This window comes from Brienomyrus brachyistius, chromosome 22 (genome assembly GCF_023856365.1).
Source record: "Brienomyrus brachyistius isolate T26 chromosome 22, BBRACH_0.4, whole genome shotgun sequence".
Classification (NCBI taxonomy): Eukaryota; Metazoa; Chordata; class Actinopteri; order Osteoglossiformes; family Mormyridae; genus Brienomyrus; species Brienomyrus brachyistius.
Genome location: NC_064554.1, coordinates 8,867,132 through 8,887,674, shown reverse-complemented (window position 1 = coordinate 8,887,674; position 20,543 = coordinate 8,867,132). Strand labels below are relative to the sequence as shown.

Here is a 20,543-nt window from a genome sequence, read left to right as displayed (position 1 = left end):
TCCGTCGCCTGTATTTAGTGTCTCCCCTGCTTTGCAAACAGTTCAATAAAAATATGTGAAGAGAAAAAGAATTCCCCTCACAACTGTCCAAATGGGTGAGAGTAGTACTGTATGTAGGACATAGAAGATGGAATCGTCAGTGGATCTATTTGGGAGAACCAACAAACGGAAGGAGAGCAATGAACTTAGAGAGCACAGCCTCGCAAAGCACTTCATTACTAGGGAGGTCAGAGCATTGGTTGTTTTTCATTTTTTTTCAATGTTATTCTAAAAACATACAGAGATGAGGTAATATTCTTAACTATAGGCCTAAGAAAGTCCTATAGTAATAGTAATATTGAAGGTTTGATTTTTTAAAGATATTTTGTGTGTATTTTTAGCAACTGTATAAGCAGAAGTGAAAATGTTAAGCAGGGAGGTTTTTGTCATGGTGTAAATCGCTGTGATACCTCTTCCTTAGCAGAGCTGTCCCATGTGTGACAGTAATAAACTGCTGAGTCTCCAACCTCCACTGTGTTGATGATCAACCGATAATCTGATTTACTCTGATGGTTTGATGTGAAGCGGCTGGAGGAGAAGCCTGTCCCATAGCTGGGGGAGCTAGATTTATGGTAAAACCTCAACACATACTGGGGAACTCCACCTGGGACCTGCTTATACCAGCGAGCAGCACTGTCAGTGACTGTCCCAAGGTTACAGTCCATAGTCACTGTCCCTCCTTTGCTCACTGTCAGAACAGGAGGCTTCTGGGTGACCACTGTCACACCATTCACACCTGACAAATAAAATCATTATTAAAAGAAGATCATATAACAGACTTACAGTGCTACCAAAAAGTGTTTTGATTGTGATTTCTTACATGAGAGAGCAGTGATGAGAGTGCAGATTATCAGAAGCATGTTGTCAGCGTGTGGAGTACACAGTCCTCACTGGCCAGCTGAGATATGAGCAGGTCACTGTATGAGGAGAGAGGCAGCAGCAGGGCCCAGATTTAAGAGGAGGATGAGAGGGCGGGGCCTGTGCCCCCAGCCAATCAGAGATGCTGTCAGTATCAGAAACAGTCAACTGCTGTTAGTTGTAAGAATGATGTTGTAAAGTTGCATAAAAAGGCACTTTAAGTGATCCAGGATGTGCTGTATGATTACAAGTTATGTTGATTTACAGGGTAACCTGAGAATAACTTTACTTACTGCAGTGATCATCTGCATCCTGTATCACAGAGTTTGAAGGGCATCACAATACTGTACAGGTAATCAATCTAATACAACCTTACAGCAGCAACATGAGGAACCTGCAGGCTGCTGCCTGTAAAGGTCCCATCTCTTCCTGACCTGAAAGAAACTCATCTCACTCCCTCATTTACATAGAGACATAAATAGCATGAGAAGAGCCAGCAGGTGTCTCTCAGTTTCAGCTTCAGGGCGGCCATCTTGTTCCGCATGACATCAGCAGCAGGACTCGCATGGCTGATAGAGCAGTGAAAACCCATTCAAGCAGCTCATTCTAAGGTAGTTTGTTAGTCTCTCATTTTTCTAACAGTACTTATATTAAGCAACGCATTGTCTTTTAATTACTTTATTTAATTTGTTTCCAAAATTATATCTATAAAAAGTAATGTTCCTTCGATTGACTCAAGTTGTGTCATAATTTTGATGTATATTGTTCAAGTAACACCATCAGTTTATTCGAATCACAGGGTGTTTAAGTTGAGTAGAAGATGGAAAATGTTTGTAGACACTGCCATCTAGCAAAAGTGTTCTTATTCTGGTTTATTCAGAAAATTCTCACTGCATACCCTGTTCACCTGGACCTGATCAGTAAATACAGCAGCACGGTTCTATTTTCTTTAATGAAAAAGACAAACACACACAAAAACGCTGTTTTTTTTTTTTTTTTAAATGCCATGCTTTTTATTAAATTGCCGCACAGTTTTGGATCAAGTGCATCAACACAGAAACATACAACTGCAGATAATGCAGAAAATCATAAAAAATTAGATTTACTATTAAGTATATCAAATATCCTCCTTGGAAAAACTGAAAGGTTGGCTACAGAAAATATGATTTAGCTGGAAATGAACAAAAGGCGAATGAAGATGCACTTTTCACTCGGCACAATTGCTCTTCTTTATCTCTGCCACTGTGGATTTCGCCCCCAGTGTCACTCTGCAGGTAAAGACGCCATCGCTGTCCCACTCTGAGGGCTTCACACTCAGGAAGCTGCTCAGACCAAAGGTTTTATCTGCCTGCTGTGTAGCAGAGCTGGTGAAAACTCCACCGGTTAGTGGGCTCCCGTTGTGCGTCCAGCTGACGTCGGCAAATGCAGCAGACATCTTAACCAGGCAAACCAGTGTGGCTTTACCTGCCTTGAGCTCCTCACTGGATGGAGGGAGGAGGGTCAGTGAGGGAGCCTCCGGGGAGGGGTCTGGATAAGGGAGGAGAGTCAGCAAATGTATGGATTAATAATCAATGGCAATGAATTAATTTAGATCTATTGTAGGATTTGATATTTTACATTCTTATTGGTCTAAGACATTGTAAAATGGAGTTCAAATGTTCCTAATTTTCACTTATAAGGAACTTTTAAACAATTCCTGGCCAATCAAAAATGTATTATTTTAATAAAAAGGCAATACAGTCTAAAGCAATATATATATATTTTGGCAGGTTGGTATTTTGGCTCATATTATACAAACAACTGTATATAGTACAACACAGAAAATGAATGTTTTTATGTATTATATGTATAATTATGCTCAGTAAATTTTTAAGATCTAATTTTTACATTTCGGTTTTAAAGAAATTGACAGTTAAGTAGGAAATTCTGTTTGGGAGAAATAGCATTTGGTGAAAAAACTAAATAAATAAGATTCTACTGCTAGTTTATTCAGATAAGACTTTACTTAAAGCACTCATGAATAATACAGTACAGATACTTCATAAAGGATTATAATGCATTCAGAAAGTATTAATAAAAGACCCCAGAAAAGTTGAATGGTCTACTTTTAAAATGTATATAGATAGAAACTAAATATATTCTTAGAGTTTTGTAAGAAGAATTATACTGACTCGAGTGTCTGAGTCACGAAGCAGCATGGATTCACCCTCTTTTGTGCAAATAGCTCTGTTCATGTATGTATACGATAACCCCATAATGCCATGAATGAGTGCATGTCTGGGTTCTGTTTACACAAACAACCTTTTATTTTGTGATGTGAAAGAGTTTCCACTGAAGAAATATGCTAAAAATATATCACTTCAATTCATGGATAATTGCGAATTCGGATAAGCAAAAACTTTGTATATTGCAACATGTCACTTGTTTTCAAATTTTGATTGCTATTTTTAAAAACTTTATACAGTAAATATATGCAAAAACTTTAGTGTTTTTCACTACCTTTATGAGACTTTTTGCAAGTATAAGACTACAAAGCAGTCATTTTAATTTTATCAAAATACACATTGTAAGTAGCTTAAAATAGTGTGGATTGTATTTGTTGGAAATAAGATATATTACATAAGATAACGGGCAATTAAATGTAAAGCAAAGTATATAAAAAAAACGGACTAAAACATTAGCTGCAATTTTAGAAAAGAAATGATTAAATATTACTTTATTTACAAATAACTACATCTTTTTAATGGTACATGAACACAGAAAATATACGAGATATATTTACTAGACTCTTAATCGTTGGAATATAAATTATCTATGTAAATATGCCTAGCATAATTTTAAAGTTCTGTTTTTAAAACTGATATAAAAAACATTTCAGTTGAAAGTCCTGTCAGATATAAACAGACTTTTTTCTAAACTATATTCTAAATATATACTAAAGTAATTCAGACAGTTTTCATTAGCATGAATGTGTCGAGGCACTTTTACTTAAAAAAATAATAATAAAACAACAACTCAGGTCCTACTGTCTAAGTTTTGAAATACTGTTTCTTCCCTATTTCTCTCCTCCCTGATATAAACAAATCTTTGTCTAAACTCTATTTACAACTTTTTGTTATACTTTGTCCAAACTCGTATTCAGGAAATTCAGACAGTTTTCATCAGCATGAATGTATCAAGGCACTTTCTTAACCGTATGTCTAGGAATAAAATTAAGCACTACAAAGGCAGATTATGTACTTGCTTAATGTAAAACAACATCTTTTTACTGAAGATTTGGGTAAGAGAAGCAGAGTAGATAAGAATGGAGAGGTACTTACCGCTGACGATCAGTTTAGTGCCTTGTCCGAATACCACAGTGATACAGATCTCATACCCACCCGTACAAAAACTGCTCTTCACTTTCTGTACAGAGAGGAAGGAACTGAGAGACCCTGCTCCTCTTCATACAGTTTTTGCATGTTTTTCACTTGAATTCAGTGTTAACAACATTACATTGTTTCAAAGTGCTTTTCATTGTCTCTGCCCAAAGACAGTTCAAATTTTAAGATTCTAGTCTAAATGCAGAGGGCAGGCAGGTAATGGGAAGCAGGTGCTGGGCTGCTTCTTATGACATTACATTCTTCCAAACCACTGAGAGACCCTGCTCCTCTTCATACAGTTTTTGCATGTTTTTCACTTGAATTCAGTATTATTTGTGTAGCGCATTATGACAACATTTCATTGTTTCAAACCACTTTACATTATCCCCGCCCAAAGCACCCAGTGAGCAAGCCAGAGGTGAGAGTGGCAAGGAAAACCACTATAGAAGGAAGAAACCTTTGGGGTCAAGTGAACAAAATTAAAAAATCCTAATTTACGTGGTCCAAATTTTTAGACTCGAGTCTAAATGTGGAGGGCAGGCATGTGCTGATGCAGCTTCTGATGGCAGGATGAATGGTGGTACAACAGCAGGGCTTACAGGAGAGACGTCACAGGCAGAAGGGGGGGCAGGCCGGATGGACATCACAGGTAGTGGGGGTATTGCAGGCAGCCTGGTAGGCAGGATATATCTTGAGACAGCACACCGCAGGTGGGTTGGGGTGGGGTGGGGGGGGGGGGGGGGGTAAGAGGTGCATAGTAGGGGAGAATAGAGGCAGTGCAAACAGGTGAGTGCAGTATGTCAGCTCTGGCAGATACGGCTATGGAAGCATAAGTAGGAGGGAGAAGCAGGTGGGAACGCAGGTATGGGGAATCTGAACAGCAGCACTCCAATTCCACAAGGGGGTGTGGATCCAATGGCACCGATCCCCACCCAGCTCTGCACCACACTATACTGTAGGTCTAACTGGGGATGAGCTACAGTTAGAACTAGTGTCCCTATAAGCTTGACTAAACAAGTGTGTTCTTACTCTAGACTTGACATTACTTGAGCAGCAGAATCTTGTAATCAATTTCACACTTAACTGGAAGCCAGTGAAAGAAGCATAGAATGGGCTAATATGATCATATTTTATATTTTGAATAGTTTATATTTATATTTTCAAATTTCAAATGTTAAACCCTGGACGATAGGGATGCCTCTCTCATAGACATGTGTGCTACACTATATGTCCAGTATGTTACTGTATAAATACTGTATAAATAATAAAAATGCCCAGCCCATTGAGCCACACGGCAGCCCAGGGAACAAGAGCGCTTACTAAATTAACCAGGAAAATAATAGAAGACGGGATGACTAGCGATACCTGCTCAAACAGGGAAACAACACTTGCATGGACCAGGGCAAGACAGGGACCGATTCTGACATTATGGGCACAGCAAGATTTTTATCTGACCAGTTGGCTGATTTGCAAGGCATAGAAGATAATGGAATTGCTATATCTGAAGATGGTCTAGTGAAGAGGACTGTGTATCATGTCATTGGTGATAATTTAAGTTCCCATTGTGTTGGGGGGGGGGGTTACTAAGAATTTAAGTCATTCAGAATATTTCTGTGGGTACTGCTTGTTTTGTCCAACTGAGTTTTAGGATAGTGACCCTAATGCAAATGGGCTCCAGAGAATCACAGAGAATTACAATTCTCCTGTTAATTTATTGCAAGATGAAAAACATGAGGTTCAAGGAATACAATTCATATCAGTCTTCTGTTCTTTGAAACATTAGAATGTTTCTCTGCATGGCTTTCCAGCCTGTCTGCGACATGACATTTTTTAAGCCACCTTTTTTTGATTTTCCTCTATATCTGAGATACTTTATTAAGAAAAAAATGGTTCATATAGGGGTGGCATGGTGGTGCAGTGGTTAATACTGTTGCCTCACACCTCTGGGACCCAGGTTTGAGTCTCCGCCTGGGTCACATGTGTGTGGAGTTTGCATGTTCTCCCCATGTCGTCGTGGGGTTTCTTCCGGGTACTCCGGTTTCCCCCCACAGTCCAAAAACATGCTGAGGCTAATTGGAGTTGCTAAATTGCCTGTAGGTGTGCATGTGTGCGTGAATGGTGTGTGAGTGTGCCCTGCGATGGGCTGCCCCCCCCATTCTGGGTTGCTCCCTGCCTCATGACCATTGCTTCCAGGATAGGCTCCGGACCCCCCGCGACCCAGTAGGATAAGCGGTTTGGAAAATGGATGGATGGATGGATGGTTCACATATTCAGTTTTGAAAAGACACACTGCACAGTTTACAGGCAGTCAGATGCCTCCACAAAGCCCTCTGAGATTAATCCATATTAGTATTATTGTCTGCCTGACCCTCCTGTCTCCTCCTTAGCGTGACCCTAAAGAGCCATGCTTGTTACTTGTTTGTATTACCTTTCGTTCCTAACTCTCGTCTTAATCACACCCAGCTGCCTCTTTTTATCTCCCTTCTTAGTTATGTATTTATGTGCTTCCCAGTCCTGTGCTCCCATCATTGATATTGTAGCCTCATCAGCTTTAAACATTTCTTTGGACTGCCTATGACTTTTGCACAGTACTGTATATTAACAATTAATTATTGTATAATGTTATTTGTTATTATACAATTTGTGTTATTAAATGTTATTAAACAATGCACAATCATTATTTCCTTTCCCTGGCAGTAGTGGTGTGCAGGTGGGTGGGTGCTGGCAGTGAAGTTTGCCTTGGGCACCACATGGGCTTCCACTGGTCCTGATGGTAGTTATTACTCTATCTGCATTAAGAATGGTTGTGATTGACTTTAATTGAAATAATATTGTGCAAGTATTTGTAGTAAAACAGAAGTGAAACTGGCAGGTTTTTGTCATGGTGTGAATCACTGTGATACTGCTTCAAAGGGAGAGCTAAACCATCTCTTACAGTAATACACAGCAGAGTCGTCCAGCTCCACGCTGCTTATTACTAACTGATAATCTGTGTTAGACTGGGCCCTGGAGGAGAAGCGGCTGGAGGAGAATCCACTTCCATACGTGGGAGAGCTGTAAGTATGGTAGTAATACAGGACGAACTGGGGAGCACTGAAAATTTGCCTACAGAAAATAAAGGGGTCACAGAAACCAGGTCTGGGCTGGAAATGAACAGAAGGCGAATGAAGATGCACTTTTCACTCGGCACAATTGCTCTTCTTTATCTCTGCCACTTTGGATTTCGCCCCCAGTGTCACTCTGCAGGTAAAGACGCCGTCGCTGTCCCACTCTGAGGGCTTCACACTCAGGAAGCTGCTCAGACCAAAGGTGCCAACCACCGCACGGCCATGCCACTTCTTCTTCTCATTATTATTATTCCATCCATCCATCCATCCATCCATTTTCCAAACTGCTTATCCTACTGGGTCGCGGGGGGTCCGGAGCCTATCCCGGAAGCTATGGGCATGAGGCAGGGAACAACCCAGGATGGGGGGGCAGCCCATCGCAGGGCACACTCACACACCATTCACTCACACATACACACCAATGGGCAATTTAGCAAGTCCAATTAGCCTCAGCATGTTTTTGGACTGTGGGGGGAAACCGGAGTACCCTGAGGAAACCCTACAGCGACATGGGGAGAACATGCAAACTCCACACACATGTGACCCAGGCGGAGACTCGAACCCGGGTCCCAGAGGCAACAGTGCTAACCACTGCACCACCATGCCGCCCCATTATTATTATTATTATTATTATTATTATTGTTATTATTATTGTTATTATTATTGTTCTTTACTGTATAATGTTATTTGTTATTATATGGTTTATTGTATTATTATATTATATTAAACAAGGCCAGTCGTTATTTCCTTTCCCTGGCAGTAGTGGTGTGCAGGTGGGTGGGTGCTGGCAGTGAAGTTTGCCTTGGGCACCACATGGGCTTCCACTGGTCCTGATGGCAGTTGTTGCTCTAACTGCATTAAGGATGGTTGTGATTCACTTGAATTGAAATAATATTCTGTCAGTATTTGTAATAAAGCAGAAGTGAAACTGGTAGGTTTTTGTCATGGTGTGAATCACTGTGATACTGCTTCAAAGGGAGAGCCAAACCATTTCTTACAGTAATACACAGCAGAGTCATCCAGCTCCACGCTGCTTATTACTAACTGATAATCTGTGTTAGACTGGGCCCTGGAGGTGAAGCGGCTAGAGGAGAATCCACTTCCATACGTGGGAGAGCTGTAAGTACGGTAGTAATACAGGACGAACTGGGGAGCTCCTCCTGGGACCTGCTTGTACCAGTAAATGGTATCACTATCATCTACGGGTTTCTGACAGTGTAAGGTGGCTGTTTCTCCTTTACTCAGAGTCAGTATGGAGGGTTTTTGAGTGACCATCCTTTGGCCGCTGACACCTGTGAAGGCAAAAGACGCAAGGAAAGAAATACGAAGAAATGTACAAATGACACGATAAACGATAAAATAAACAGAGAGGAGGCGTGTTTCTTACATGCCAGAGCTGTGATGAAGGTGCACAGAGGGAACAGCATGATGTCAGTCTGTGATCAATGAGCAGCCTGGAGTGTGAGGGGAGGGGAGGTTGCAGCCCACAGATATATGTGGGTGTTGGTGACATCAGGGGGAGGAGTTTCTGTTCTCAGCCAATCAGAGACACTATGTGCCGTTACACCCCCAACCTGGGCGGGTCTATTTGGGGGTCAGATCTTACCTCGATCCTGAAACATATCATTTGATCATCAATATTTGTGAAATGAACCAAGCTGCATATCAACCTTCAAATCACCTCTGTTTCTGCACATAAAATCTGTAGTTGAGGGGCTTCTGTCATATTTGCAAGTTGTTGCTGGGATCTGAGGAAAGATCTGTCACACTAAAGCCAGGCCACTAATCTTTGGACAAATGGAAAATGTTCCTCATTGGCCAATCCAGGTTCATTAATGAGACTACATGATACATTTAGCTGTTGTCAGTTTTGCCTGACCCTTCTTCCAGGTGTATCTGGAACACTAGTCTGTCCTGTATCAACCCAAACCCAGCCCAGGGTCCACTAATGAGAACTTCCAAATGAACAATGTTTGTCTGATAGGTTATTTTCGGAAATATCCTCAAAAATAACTTTATTTAAATTTTCCCTAAATGAATCTTCCCAGGAAAATGATGTTTTCCTGTCATAATTCCACCCATCTTTCAGAGATAACCACAGATTTGTGGACCAATATGACTTGGTTCCCTTCTGTCAAACTATTTGAAACAGCATTATATGCTTTTGATGTGATTTTTTATGAAATGGACAGTATTCTTCTTTCTAATGAGGATGATAATGATAATGTGAATGAAAAGAGACTGAATTAAATGCTGTTTCTTTCTTCTTTGATTCTTGGAAGCCATCACTGATGCTCCGACAGTCATTTACATCTGAATCAGGTCTAAACTACAGTATGCTGAGTGTGAAGCAGCTGAGATGAGAATCAGAATCTATGGCTCTGTGCTGGAAAAGAGTGGGCTGCTCTCTTCTGGGGATGGGGGGCAGTTTGAGTATCTTTGAGTGACGGGAAAGTAACTCTAAGATGATCAGATCAGTGGTGGCAGTTTTCCATTGTACTAATATCACTGATACAATTATCACTTTACCAAATAGTCTAAGTCCACATCCTCACCTGTGGTCATTAGCTTTGGGCCCTGAGCAGAAGGGGGGGCACCTTGGTATCCTTTCAGTCATTATTTCAGAGAAAGTGCAGCCAAAGTGAGCCTAGTCCAGAAGTCTGCTTAGCACTGAGAGGCAGCTCAACCTTATTGGGAAATCCGCTAAGTTAAGGGAAGTTCAGTCGCTCCGGAGCTGCCAAGCTAACATTTATTTTTCCATTGCTGTTGTAAGGAATTCTGCCCAGTGAAACAACAGCTGAAGGAGAGAGGGATCACCTTCGCAATGCTGTACCCAGCCATCTTCAGGATGAGACACGTTGGGCTTGAGAATTTCTTTAAACATCCTAAAGATGCTGCTACCTTCTTGGATAAAGTGTCACTGGATAAAGTATCTCTGTCAGGTCGGGTGCAGGCAAGCAGGCAAAGGAAGCTGTGGATATGAACAAATAAGGGATAACGGGACTGGTGGTGCGGGAGTTGGGACAGGAACCGTGGGAACTGGAGCCGGAACGTCTGTGGGTGGAGCAGGGACAGACAGAGCAGGGATGGCCGGAGCAGGGATGGGAGGAGCAGGGATGGGCGGAGCCGGAGCATCAGGTGCATTTGACCTGAGACTGAAACGGTAGCCAGTGTAGCTGAGAGAGGATGGGTGTGATGTGAGCAGAGCGTTTAGTGTGAGTGAGAACTCAAGCTGCTGAGTTCTGAATATATAAATTTTGCAGGGAGGTCAATGAAAAAGGAGTTGTAGTAGTCAATGCGGGGTGTAATGAATGTATATATCAGAGTTAGGGCATCTGTATTGGACAGGCATAGACAAGCAATGTTATAGGAGTGAAAAAATGTGATTTTGGAGAGGGATTTTATGTGAAGATCTAAGTAGACTGAAGAGTCAAATAATACTCCAACATTTCTGATAACAGTAGCAGGTTTTGCAGGGACACCATCAATACTAACAGTAAATCTGCAGGATTTGGATACTAATGATTTAGGGCCGACCAGTAATACCTCAGTTTTGTCTGTGTTAAGTTTGCGGAGGAAATATTGTTTGAGATTTAGTGTATTGGGAGGGGAGTCAATGGAGAAGTATGAACTGAGATACAACTAGCTATTGAGCTCTTAGCTCTCAGTCTCTCTCTGTTTTTAGTTTTTATATGAGTCTGGCTTGAAAAGCTCAGCTCACACAGATATGTCGTGGAAAATAGGAGTGCAGTGATCCCCCCCGCCTATCGCGGAAGATGCGTTCCACACCCATCAGCGAACTATTTCACCGTGATATATTTATACCGTATAAATAAACATTTTTTAATAGCTTAAACCTTCAAATACCCCTCCCACACACTTTAAACCCATGTAAACTTATTAAAACAACACATATGATATGTGGATGTCGGGCTAAGGATATAACATAATAATAATAATATGTAATGTATTTTATTCCATTTTAACGATGGCTGTATTCCGAGGAATTGCCACCGTTTTTCCTGTTTGACTAAAGGACAGTGATGCAGTGGCTCATATTCTTTTCATCCTTCTTGATGTATCGTATCGTCGATTCATTCAAGCCATAATGGCGAGCGACGTCCGCGTAACGCTTTCCTTCCAGAAGCATCCAGGAGTTTTACCTTCTCCTAAAAGGAGATGGTCTTCCTCTGGCACTTAGGCTCACTACTACCTGAAGGCTTAGAAGATGCAGGACGTATGGGAGCCGTCGTAGGGCTTAGAACAAAATGAAAACAATCGGATCACAAGCAAGGTACGCGATACGCAGAGAACTGTGACGCGTCGGGGAAAAATCCGCGATATAGCGGGGGCACGATAGCTGAACCGCGATATAGCGGGGGATCACCGTAATGTTGAAATAGCTAATTTTGTTTCGAATATATAACTATTACAGCACAGACAATCGACAATGACATATTACTGGCAAATAATAATACATTTTCAAAAAAGTTTTTTACACCAATTAAGTGAAAATGGTTAATTTCCCATGATACACATTACAATATCTCTTGGCACACTACTGTAGCGTGCCGCGGCACAGTGGTTGAAAATCACTGCTATAATGCACTACAGATGCCTTTATAATGCATTATTGAACATTGAAAATCAGAAAAGTCAGAAAATTGGAAAGGTCGAGTAATTGTTTTACTTTGCTAACTCCTATTCACGAAAAGCTTGACATTCAACGTGGCCTTTGGGTCGGACTTGCTGACTGGAACTACAAGGGTATCAGCGTTGTTGGAAGCATGATTCAGGGGGGCTCCATCCTCACATTCCAGCAAGTGAAAAGCGAGTGCAGTGTCAGTGATGGTGATTTCTTAAAATTCCTGCAAATTTGGAATTTTGTTCTTTCTGATTTGAAGGATTTCTCTACAGGTCTCACTTCTTCTCCTTTAGAATCTCTATTGGTAAACAAAATGCAACTTAAATTTTTCACCAAGAGGCTCCATACTATCCTCTGTGGTCTCAATGTAGATAATTCTGACAAAGAATAAGGCAGATGGGAATCTTACCTGGTCAATATAAAGTCTGAGGCTTGGAATGTCCAGCCAGTGTCCTAGTATCTAGGTCTGCCTGGGAGGGGCAATTCAAAATCAATTCAAGATTTTACACGGGCATTACGTCACTCCTGAAGCCAGAAACAGAATGAATCCAACTCTGTCAGAGCTTTGTACTAAATGTCAGTCTGCTGTTGGTTCATTTAATGGTTTGTGGAGTTTTCCCCATGTCCAGCAGTTTTGGATTGCAATCGTTAAGCATCTTGGTGCAAGGACGTGCCTGCTGAAGCTAAGTGGTGAGTTACTGGTCGATTTTCGCCACACAGATCTTTTGCATATTCTAGTGTAGCGTGTTCAGAAATGTATCTTTGTCTTGTGGGTCACAGATGAAGCTCCTACTCTGAATCAGTGGCTGCAAGTTATGACAAGTAACATTCATTATGAAGCCTTTTGTGCAGCATTGAAGGATAAATCGTTTTCATCCTAATAGTGCTGGGATCCATTTCTTGATTAGCTGGGCGACCCTGCATCTCGAAGAATGATCTTGGGGCTTATGGATCTGGCTTGGAGAAAGGATGTGGAGCCATAGCTTGATGTGATATCAACCTGCGATATGTATTATGCTGTCCGCTGTCATGCACTCTCAGGACTCCCACATTTATTTTATCATTTATTTGTTTGTTTATTTTCCGTCGCCTGTATTTAGTGTCTCCCCTGCTTTGCAAACAGTTCAATAAAAATATGTGAAGGAAAAAAAAAAATCCCCTTGCAGCTGTCCAAATGGGTGAGAGTAGTACTGTATGTAGGACATAGAAGATGGAATCGTCAGTGGATCTATTTGGGAGAACCAACAAACGGAAGGAGAGCAATGAACTTAGAGAGGGTAGAGCACAGCCTCGCAAAGCACTTCATTACTAGGGAGGTCAGAGCATTGGCTGTTTTTCATTTTTTTTCAATGTTATTCTAAAAACATGCAGAGATGAGGTAAATATTCTTAACTACAGGCCTAAGAAAGTCCATTCAAGTGCCCTTTGATTTTTTTTTTAGATATTTTGTGTGTTTTATATGGCTGTTTTAGCAGCTATATAAGCAGAAGTGAAAATGTTAAGCAGGGAGGTTTTTGTCATGGTGTAAATCACTGTGATACGTATTCATTAGCAGAGCTGTCCCATGTGTTACAGTAATAAACTGCTGAGTCTCCAACCTCCACTGTGTTGATGATCAACCGATAATCTGATTTACTCTGATGGTTTGATGTGAAGCGGCTGGAGGAGAAGCCTGTCCCATAGCTGGGGGAGCTAGATTCACGGTAATAACTCAACACATACTGGGGAACTCCACCTGGGACCTGCTTATACCAGCGAGCACTGCTGCCAGTGACTGTCCCAAGGTTACAATCCATAGTCACTGTCCCTCCTTTGCTCACTGTAACAGCAGGAGGCTTCTGGGTAACCACTGTCACACCATTCACACCTGACAAATAAAATCATTATTAAAAGAAGATCATATAACAGACTTACAGTGCTACCAAAAAGTGTTTTGATTTTGATTTCTTACATGAGAGAGCAGTGATGAGGATGCAGATTTTCACCAGCATGTTGTCAGTGTGTGGAGTGCACATCCCAAAGCAGGTCAGAGTGTGCGGATAGAGACAACAGCAGGGCCCAGATTTAAGTGTAAGACGGAGAGGGCGGGGCCTGTGCTCCCAGCCAATCACCACTGTCAGTGTCAAACAGCCAACTGCTATGAAATTTAAGTGTGATGTTGTAAAGTTGCTTGAATGGGAACTTCAAACGATCCAGGATGTGCTGTATGATTACTGGTTATGTTGATTTACAGGGTATCCTGAGAATAACTGCTTACTGCAGTGATCATCTGCATCCTGTATCACAGAGTTTGAAGGGCATCACAATACTGTTTATGTAATTAATCAAACTGATACAACCACAAAGCAGCATCCTGAGGAACATGCAGGCTGCTACCAGTCAAGGTCCTGTCTCTTTCAGCCCTGAAAGGAGCAAATCTCACTACCCCATGTACATAGAGCAAGACCAAAATAGCATGTGAAAAGCCTGCAGGTGTCGCTCAGTTTCAGCCTCAGGGCGGCCATCTTGTTCTGCGTGACATCAACAGCAGGACTCGCATGGCTGATAGAGCAGTGAAAACCTATTCAAGCTGCTCATTCATGGACCACTTGCTAGTCGGACATTTTTCTAACAGCACTGAAGACAAGCCCACGTTATATTGCAATGATATACCAACAGTTTTTAATTTGAGTGAATGATGGAAAACATTCCTTTTTATCTGTAGACACTGTTGTCTAGGCGCAAACGTGTTCTTACTCTCATTTATTCAGATCTTATTCAGTCTTAGTTACATACTGATCTAATGTTAATTCACGTGACGCATGTTTTTGTACCTCACCCACATTCTGCTTAAAATTCATTTTGCAGTTTCAGGTCATTTAAATTGTCTGTTTCATTCATGCTATTTTGAAAATCGTAATCGTAATGATCGTAAAGTTTAGGGGTGAAAAAACTGCAGACGTGTGAAGCTTGAGTTCAGTGTCTTTTAAAAATGCACGTTAGTCGTGTGTGTTTAATACAACTAAAAAAGAAGAAGTGAAAATATTAAGCAGGGAGGTTTTTGTCATGGTGTAAATCACTGTGATACATGTTCATTAGCAGAGCTGTCCCATGTGTGACAGTAATAAACTGCTGAGTCTCCAACCTCCACAGTGTTGATGATCAACCGATAATCTGAATTACTCTGATGGTTTGATGTGAAGCGACTGGAGGAGAAGCCTGTCCCATAGCTGGGGGAGCTCCATGTATGGTACATTCTTAACACATACTGGGGAACTCCACCTGGGACCTGCTTATACCAGCGAGCTTCACTGTTAGTGACTGTCCCTAGGTTACAGTCCATAGTCACTGTCCCTCCTTTACTCACTGTCAGAACAGGAGGCTTCTGGGTAACCACTGTCACACCATTCACACCTGACAAATAAAATCATTATTAAAAGTAGATCATATAACAGACTTACAGTGCTACCAAAAAGTGTTTTGATTGTGATTTCTTACATGAGAGAGCAGTGATGAGAGTGCAGATTATCAGAAGCATGTTGTCAGCGTGTGGAGTACACAGTCCTCACTGGCCAGCTGAGATATGAGCAGGTCACTGTATGAGGAGAGAGGCAGCAGCAGGGCCCAGATTTAAGAGGAGGATGAGAGGGCGGGGCCTGTGCTCCCAGCCAATCAGAGATGCTGTCAGTATCAGAAACAGTCAACTGCTGTTAGTTGTAAGAATGATGTTGTAAAGTTGCATAAAAAGGCACTTTAAGTGATCCAGGATGTGCTGTATGATTACAAGTTATGTTGATTTACAGGGTAACCTGAGAATAACTTTACTTACTGCAGTGATCATCTGCATCCTGTATCACAGAGTTTGAAGGGCATCACAATACTGTACAGGTAATCAATCTAATACAACCTTACAGCAGCAACATGAGGAACCTGCAGGCTGCTGCCTGTAAAGGTCCCATCTCTTCCTGACCTGAAAGAAACTCATCTCACTCCCTCATTTACATAGAGACATAAATAGCATGAGAAGAGCCAGCAGGTGTCTCTCAGTTTCAGCTGCAGGGCGGCCATCTTGTTCCGCATGACATCAGCAGCAGGACTCACATAGCTGATAGAGCAGTGAAAACCCATTTAAGCAGCTCATTCTAAGGTAGTTTGTTAGTCTGACATTTTTCTAACAGTACTTATATCAAGCAACGCATTGTGTTTTAATTACTTTATTTAAATTGTTTCCAAAATTATGTCTATAAAAAGTAATGTTCCTTCGATTGGCTCAAGGTTTGTCATAATGTTGATGTATATTGTTCAGGTAACACCATCAGTTTATTTGAATCACAGAGTGTTTAAGTTTAGTAAAAGATGGAAAATGTTCCTTTTATTTGTAGACACTGCCATCTAGCAAAAGTGTTCTTATTCTGGTTTATTCAGAACATTCTCACTGCATACCCTGTTCAGTAAAGCAGGGTTAAAATTCACCCAGCATTGTTTACAAGGTTAATTTTTATACTTCATAGAGTGTTATGATCTCACATTGGAATCATAGTTTGTGTCCTTAAAGGGACTAAATCAGTTTAGTAGTAAGTCAACTTTTCTAAACTGATTAAAGTACCTCATTCAAAAACACATTATTAAACTTCTACTTTCCTGAATGAAAAAGACAAACACACACAAAAGCGATGGTTTTTTTTTAAATGCCATGCTTTTTATTAAATTGTTTTGGATCAAGTGCATCAACACAGATACAACTGCAGATAATGCAGAAAATCATCAAAAATTTGATTTACTATTAAGTATATCAAATATCCTCCTTGGAAAAACTGAAAGGTTGGCTACAGAAAACAGGATTTAGCTGGAAATGAACAAAAGGCGAATGAAGATGCACTTTTCACTCGGCACAATTGCTCTTCTTTATCTCTGCCACTGTGGATTTCGCCCCCAGTGTCACTTTGCAGGTAAAGACGCCGTCGCTGTCCCACTCTGAGGGCTTCACACTCAGGAAGCTGCTCAGACCAAAGGTTTTATCTGCCTGCTGTGTAGCAGAGCTGGTGAAAACTCCACCGGTTAGTGGGCTCCCGTTGTGCGTCCAGCTGACATCGGCAAATGCAGCAGACATCTTAGCCAGGCAAACCAGTGTGGCTTTACCTGCCTTGAGCTCCTCACTGGACGGAGGGAGGAGGGTCAGTGAGGGAGCCTCCGGGGAGGGGTCTGGATAAGGGAGGAGAGTCAGCAAATGTACGGATTAATAATCAATGACAATTAATTAATTTACGTCAAATGTCAGGCTTCATACTTTACATCACTGTTGCTCCTGATTTTGCACTCATTAGTAACCTAGCAATTCCTATAATTTTACACTAATCAAACATTTGTTGACATAATAACATGCGATAAGAAATAAAGCGATGTATATTAAACCAAACAGACTAATTTAAATCATATTAAATTAATAATCTACAGTTACTGCAGCTGCCATGAATATTTTTGAAAATAAATCATTTCATTTTACTCCATTTACAAAAGCTATAACAACCACATCATTTTAAAATAGTATATAGTACGGCACAGAAAATATTTATGGTATGATTATTAGACTCTTAAGCTTTGGGACATACACTGACTGTATGAATATGTTTAGCATATTTTGAAGATCTGTTTTAAACAGTATGATTTAAAATACAGCCAAACAAAGAGCTGCTAAACTCTATCTATCTATCTATCTATCTATCTATCTATCTATCTATCTATCTATCTATCTATCTATCTATCTATCTATCTATCTATCTATCTATCTATCTATCTATCTATCTATCTATCTATCTATCTATCTATCTAAACAGTTCAGTTGAAAGTCCTGTTTAGTAATGTCAGCTTTGGCAAAAGATGAAACGACAACTAAGGTCCTACTGTCAAACTTTTTAAATACTGTTTCTTCCCTATTTCTCTCCTCTCTGATATAGTCAGATTTTTGTCTAAACTCTATTTACTCTCTTTACTTTCCCATGTGTTACTTCAAAACTCATACTGAAGAAATTTCATCAGCATGAATGTATCAAGGCACTTTCTTAACCATATGTCTACAGATCAAATTAAGCTCTAGAGAAGTAGATTATGAACTTGCTTAATTTATGCATTCGAGCATTTTACTGAAGATTTGGGTAAGAGAAGCAGAGTAGATAAGAATGGAGAGGTACTTACCGCTGACGATCAGTTTAGTGCCTAGTCCGAATACCACAGTGATCTCATACCCACCCGTACAAAAACTGCTCTTCGCTTTCTGTACAGAGAGGAAGGAACTGAGAGACCCTGCTCCTCTTCATACAGTTTTTGCATGTTTTTCACTTTAATTCAGTATTATTTGTATAGCATATTATGGAAACATTACATTGTTTCAAAGTGCTTTACATTGTCTCTTCAAAGCACCCAGTGAGCAGGCCAGAGGTGACATTGGCAAGGAAAATCTCTATAGAAGGAAGAAACCTTGGGAGGAACCAGACTCAAAGGGGGGGGGGTCCATCCTCCAGGGGCCGGCAGAGGAAGTCAAATGAACGAAATGACAAAATCCTAATTTGCGTGGTTCAGATTTTACGATTCACGTCTAAATGTGGAGGGCATGCAGGTGGTGGGAAGCCAACCCTACCGAATCTCTACGTCACCTTGACTATGAAAGTGAAGATCTCCCCACAAGGATTCCACAAGAACACTATGCTACTATGTTGTTTATTGAGACAAAGTGAAGATGTTACAGAAAGATGGCCAGTTCTGCATCTGTCTGTGTCTGTCTGCCCCCACTGAAGGAGGCACCCCTTTATCTATGGTCTTCATACAGAACCCAGTAGCCAGACGGTCAGATGACCTTGGTGGGAGTGCATTGCATACGTGAGACAAAGAGCATAATGTGAGGAACAAATGGGTGATGGTAGCAAGTAGAGAGGAAAGAACAAAGAAATATAAAAAGGAAGAACTACAAAAGCTATTAACCAGTGAATTAAATGAAAATAACTTAACTACAAATTAACAAGCAAAATCCCTCAGAATGTATATCTAGATGGAGATAAGTACAGGAAACAGAAACACTATAATGTTCAGAACTAATGTGTTTTTGCATCCCCCTAATCTAAACATGACTGCGTCTGAATGCACATCACAGAAAAGTACATGTAGAAATGTATTCTGCGATATTAATGATGGTAAGATATTCAAGTCCAACCAGTTCTTTAAGGATAACCCTTCATGTAGAGGTCTGCACCGGACCGATTTTTTCAGGCCCATCCCCCCCAGCTTTCAGGCCACCCCCCCCCCAGCTTTCAGGCCACTCCCACTCCACACCTGCAAAGACTTCAAACTTCTCTCACCTGCTCCTGCCCTCAAACCCGCAATTAAAATTCTTTGTTTAGTAGCGTAGACAGATGAAGGAATGTATATGCAAATGAAGAGTAATTTTAATAGCATTTTTTTCTTCCCGTGAAATGAAACCTTTTACATAGGATTTTTTAACTGTTGTTTTATTCACGTTTTAAAACCCGAAAACTTAAACACTAAAAAAATAACTTTTAAACTTAAACCCATGCAATTGTAGCCTATAAGGACAGCACTGTGTGAAACTTTTACGCAGCCTAAGAGAATGATGTTCAAATGATCTTCATGTTGGTGTAAATCTATGATATTATGTATGTTAAAGTGAGTCAACTTAGCCACTTCAAAACCTCTCCTAGAGTCGCTGCAGTATTTGCAGCAAACCCCCATGTAATTTTTCATTTGACGACTAGCAGACCTCATGTGGCTAATCAATACCTTACTGACTTTTTAAAAACTAATTAAATTAATTAAGTGAGTGGGTGTGTAATTAAGTGAATGAAGTAATGAATGTGTGGAATGGCTTGGCTGTTCCTGATGAAAGGTTTGGGAACTGAAGCAGTGTTCTTTTACTCATCCAATAAGATAGCAGTAACTTTGTGGAAATTCTTGTAAGTTTTTGTTGTTCTACTCTCAATATTTATGTGTTCTAATTTTAAATTGTGGTTTTTGTTCTAAGCACATACACCCTTACTACTCAGATACCGTAAATAGCATTAAGCATTCCCTCTGAGTGCCTAAGACTTTTGTATAGTACTGTATCGGCAAGGGGGGCGGCATGGTGGTGCAGTGGTTAGCACTGTTGCCTCACACCTCTGGTTAGACTGCTGCCCCTGTGACCTGATCCCAGATAAGAGGTGGAAAATGGATGGATGGATGGATGGATGGATAGATGGATGGATGGATGGATGGATGGATGGATGGATAGATGGATGGATGGATGGATGGATTAAGTAATATTTGCAATCCAGGAAAAATAATGTTTCTGGTCACTAAACTAAACCATTAGGATTGATTTAGAAATTTGGGCCAGGCTTTCGACTGTGGACAATTTCATTTGAAAATAAGCACAGTTGGTATGTGATGCCACACATTAGCTGAAAGACATGAGATATTTGAGACTTACATTACTGTTAGATCCTTGTGCCCCCAGTTTGGATAATAGAGGATTCCTGTCCATTTTTTTGCTTCATGCTGAAATTA

The 20,543-nt window shown here is 40.7% G+C and overlaps 3 protein-coding genes and 2 long non-coding RNA genes across 8 annotated transcripts in view; 2 read left to right on the top strand and 3 right to left on the bottom strand.

Annotated features, from left to right (window-relative positions):
* The window catches only part of LOC125717527 (immunoglobulin lambda-1 light chain-like), a 75,349-nt gene extending 61,279 nt beyond the window's left edge, over positions 1-14,070 (bottom strand). For both annotated transcript variants that reach the window (XM_048990567.1, XM_048990569.1), the window contains exons 1-2: positions 13,963-14,070; positions 451-775 (exon numbers count right to left, since the gene is read on the bottom strand). In XM_048990567.1, coding sequence (XP_048846524.1) covers positions 451-775; positions 13,963-14,026 — 389 coding nt within the window. In that variant the 5' untranslated portion in view covers positions 14,027-14,070. The remainder of the gene's footprint in view (positions 1-450; positions 776-13,962) is intronic.
* Positions 1-20,543, bottom strand: part of LOC125717529 (immunoglobulin lambda-1 light chain-like) — a 37,382-nt gene that overhangs the window by 10,632 nt on the left and 6,207 nt on the right. The window contains exons 3-5 of one of the 3 annotated variants that reach the window (XM_048990576.1): positions 13,553-13,609; positions 4,218-4,251; positions 2,105-2,424 (exon numbers count right to left, since the gene is read on the bottom strand). In XM_048990576.1, the coding sequence (XP_048846533.1) occupies positions 2,105-2,424; positions 4,218-4,251; positions 13,553-13,609 (411 nt within the window). Of the gene's footprint in view, positions 1-2,104; positions 2,425-4,217; positions 4,252-13,552; positions 13,610-20,543 lie in introns of those variants that run through there. The other 2 variants (XM_048990575.1, XM_048990577.1) reach the window with 2 other exon arrangements.
* LOC125717528 (immunoglobulin lambda-1 light chain-like) overlaps positions 1-20,543 on the bottom strand; it is a 102,212-nt gene that overhangs the window by 78,853 nt on the left and 2,816 nt on the right. The window lies entirely within an intron of this gene.
* The window catches only part of LOC125717533 (uncharacterized), a 90,285-nt gene that overhangs the window by 67,091 nt on the left and 2,651 nt on the right, over positions 1-20,543 (top strand). The window lies entirely within an intron of this gene.
* On the top strand, positions 2,044-17,024 carry LOC125717532 (uncharacterized). Its single transcript, XR_007384554.1, has 2 exons — positions 2,044-2,171; positions 16,940-17,024. It is a non-coding gene; the product is annotated as an uncharacterized LOC125717532 (long non-coding RNA).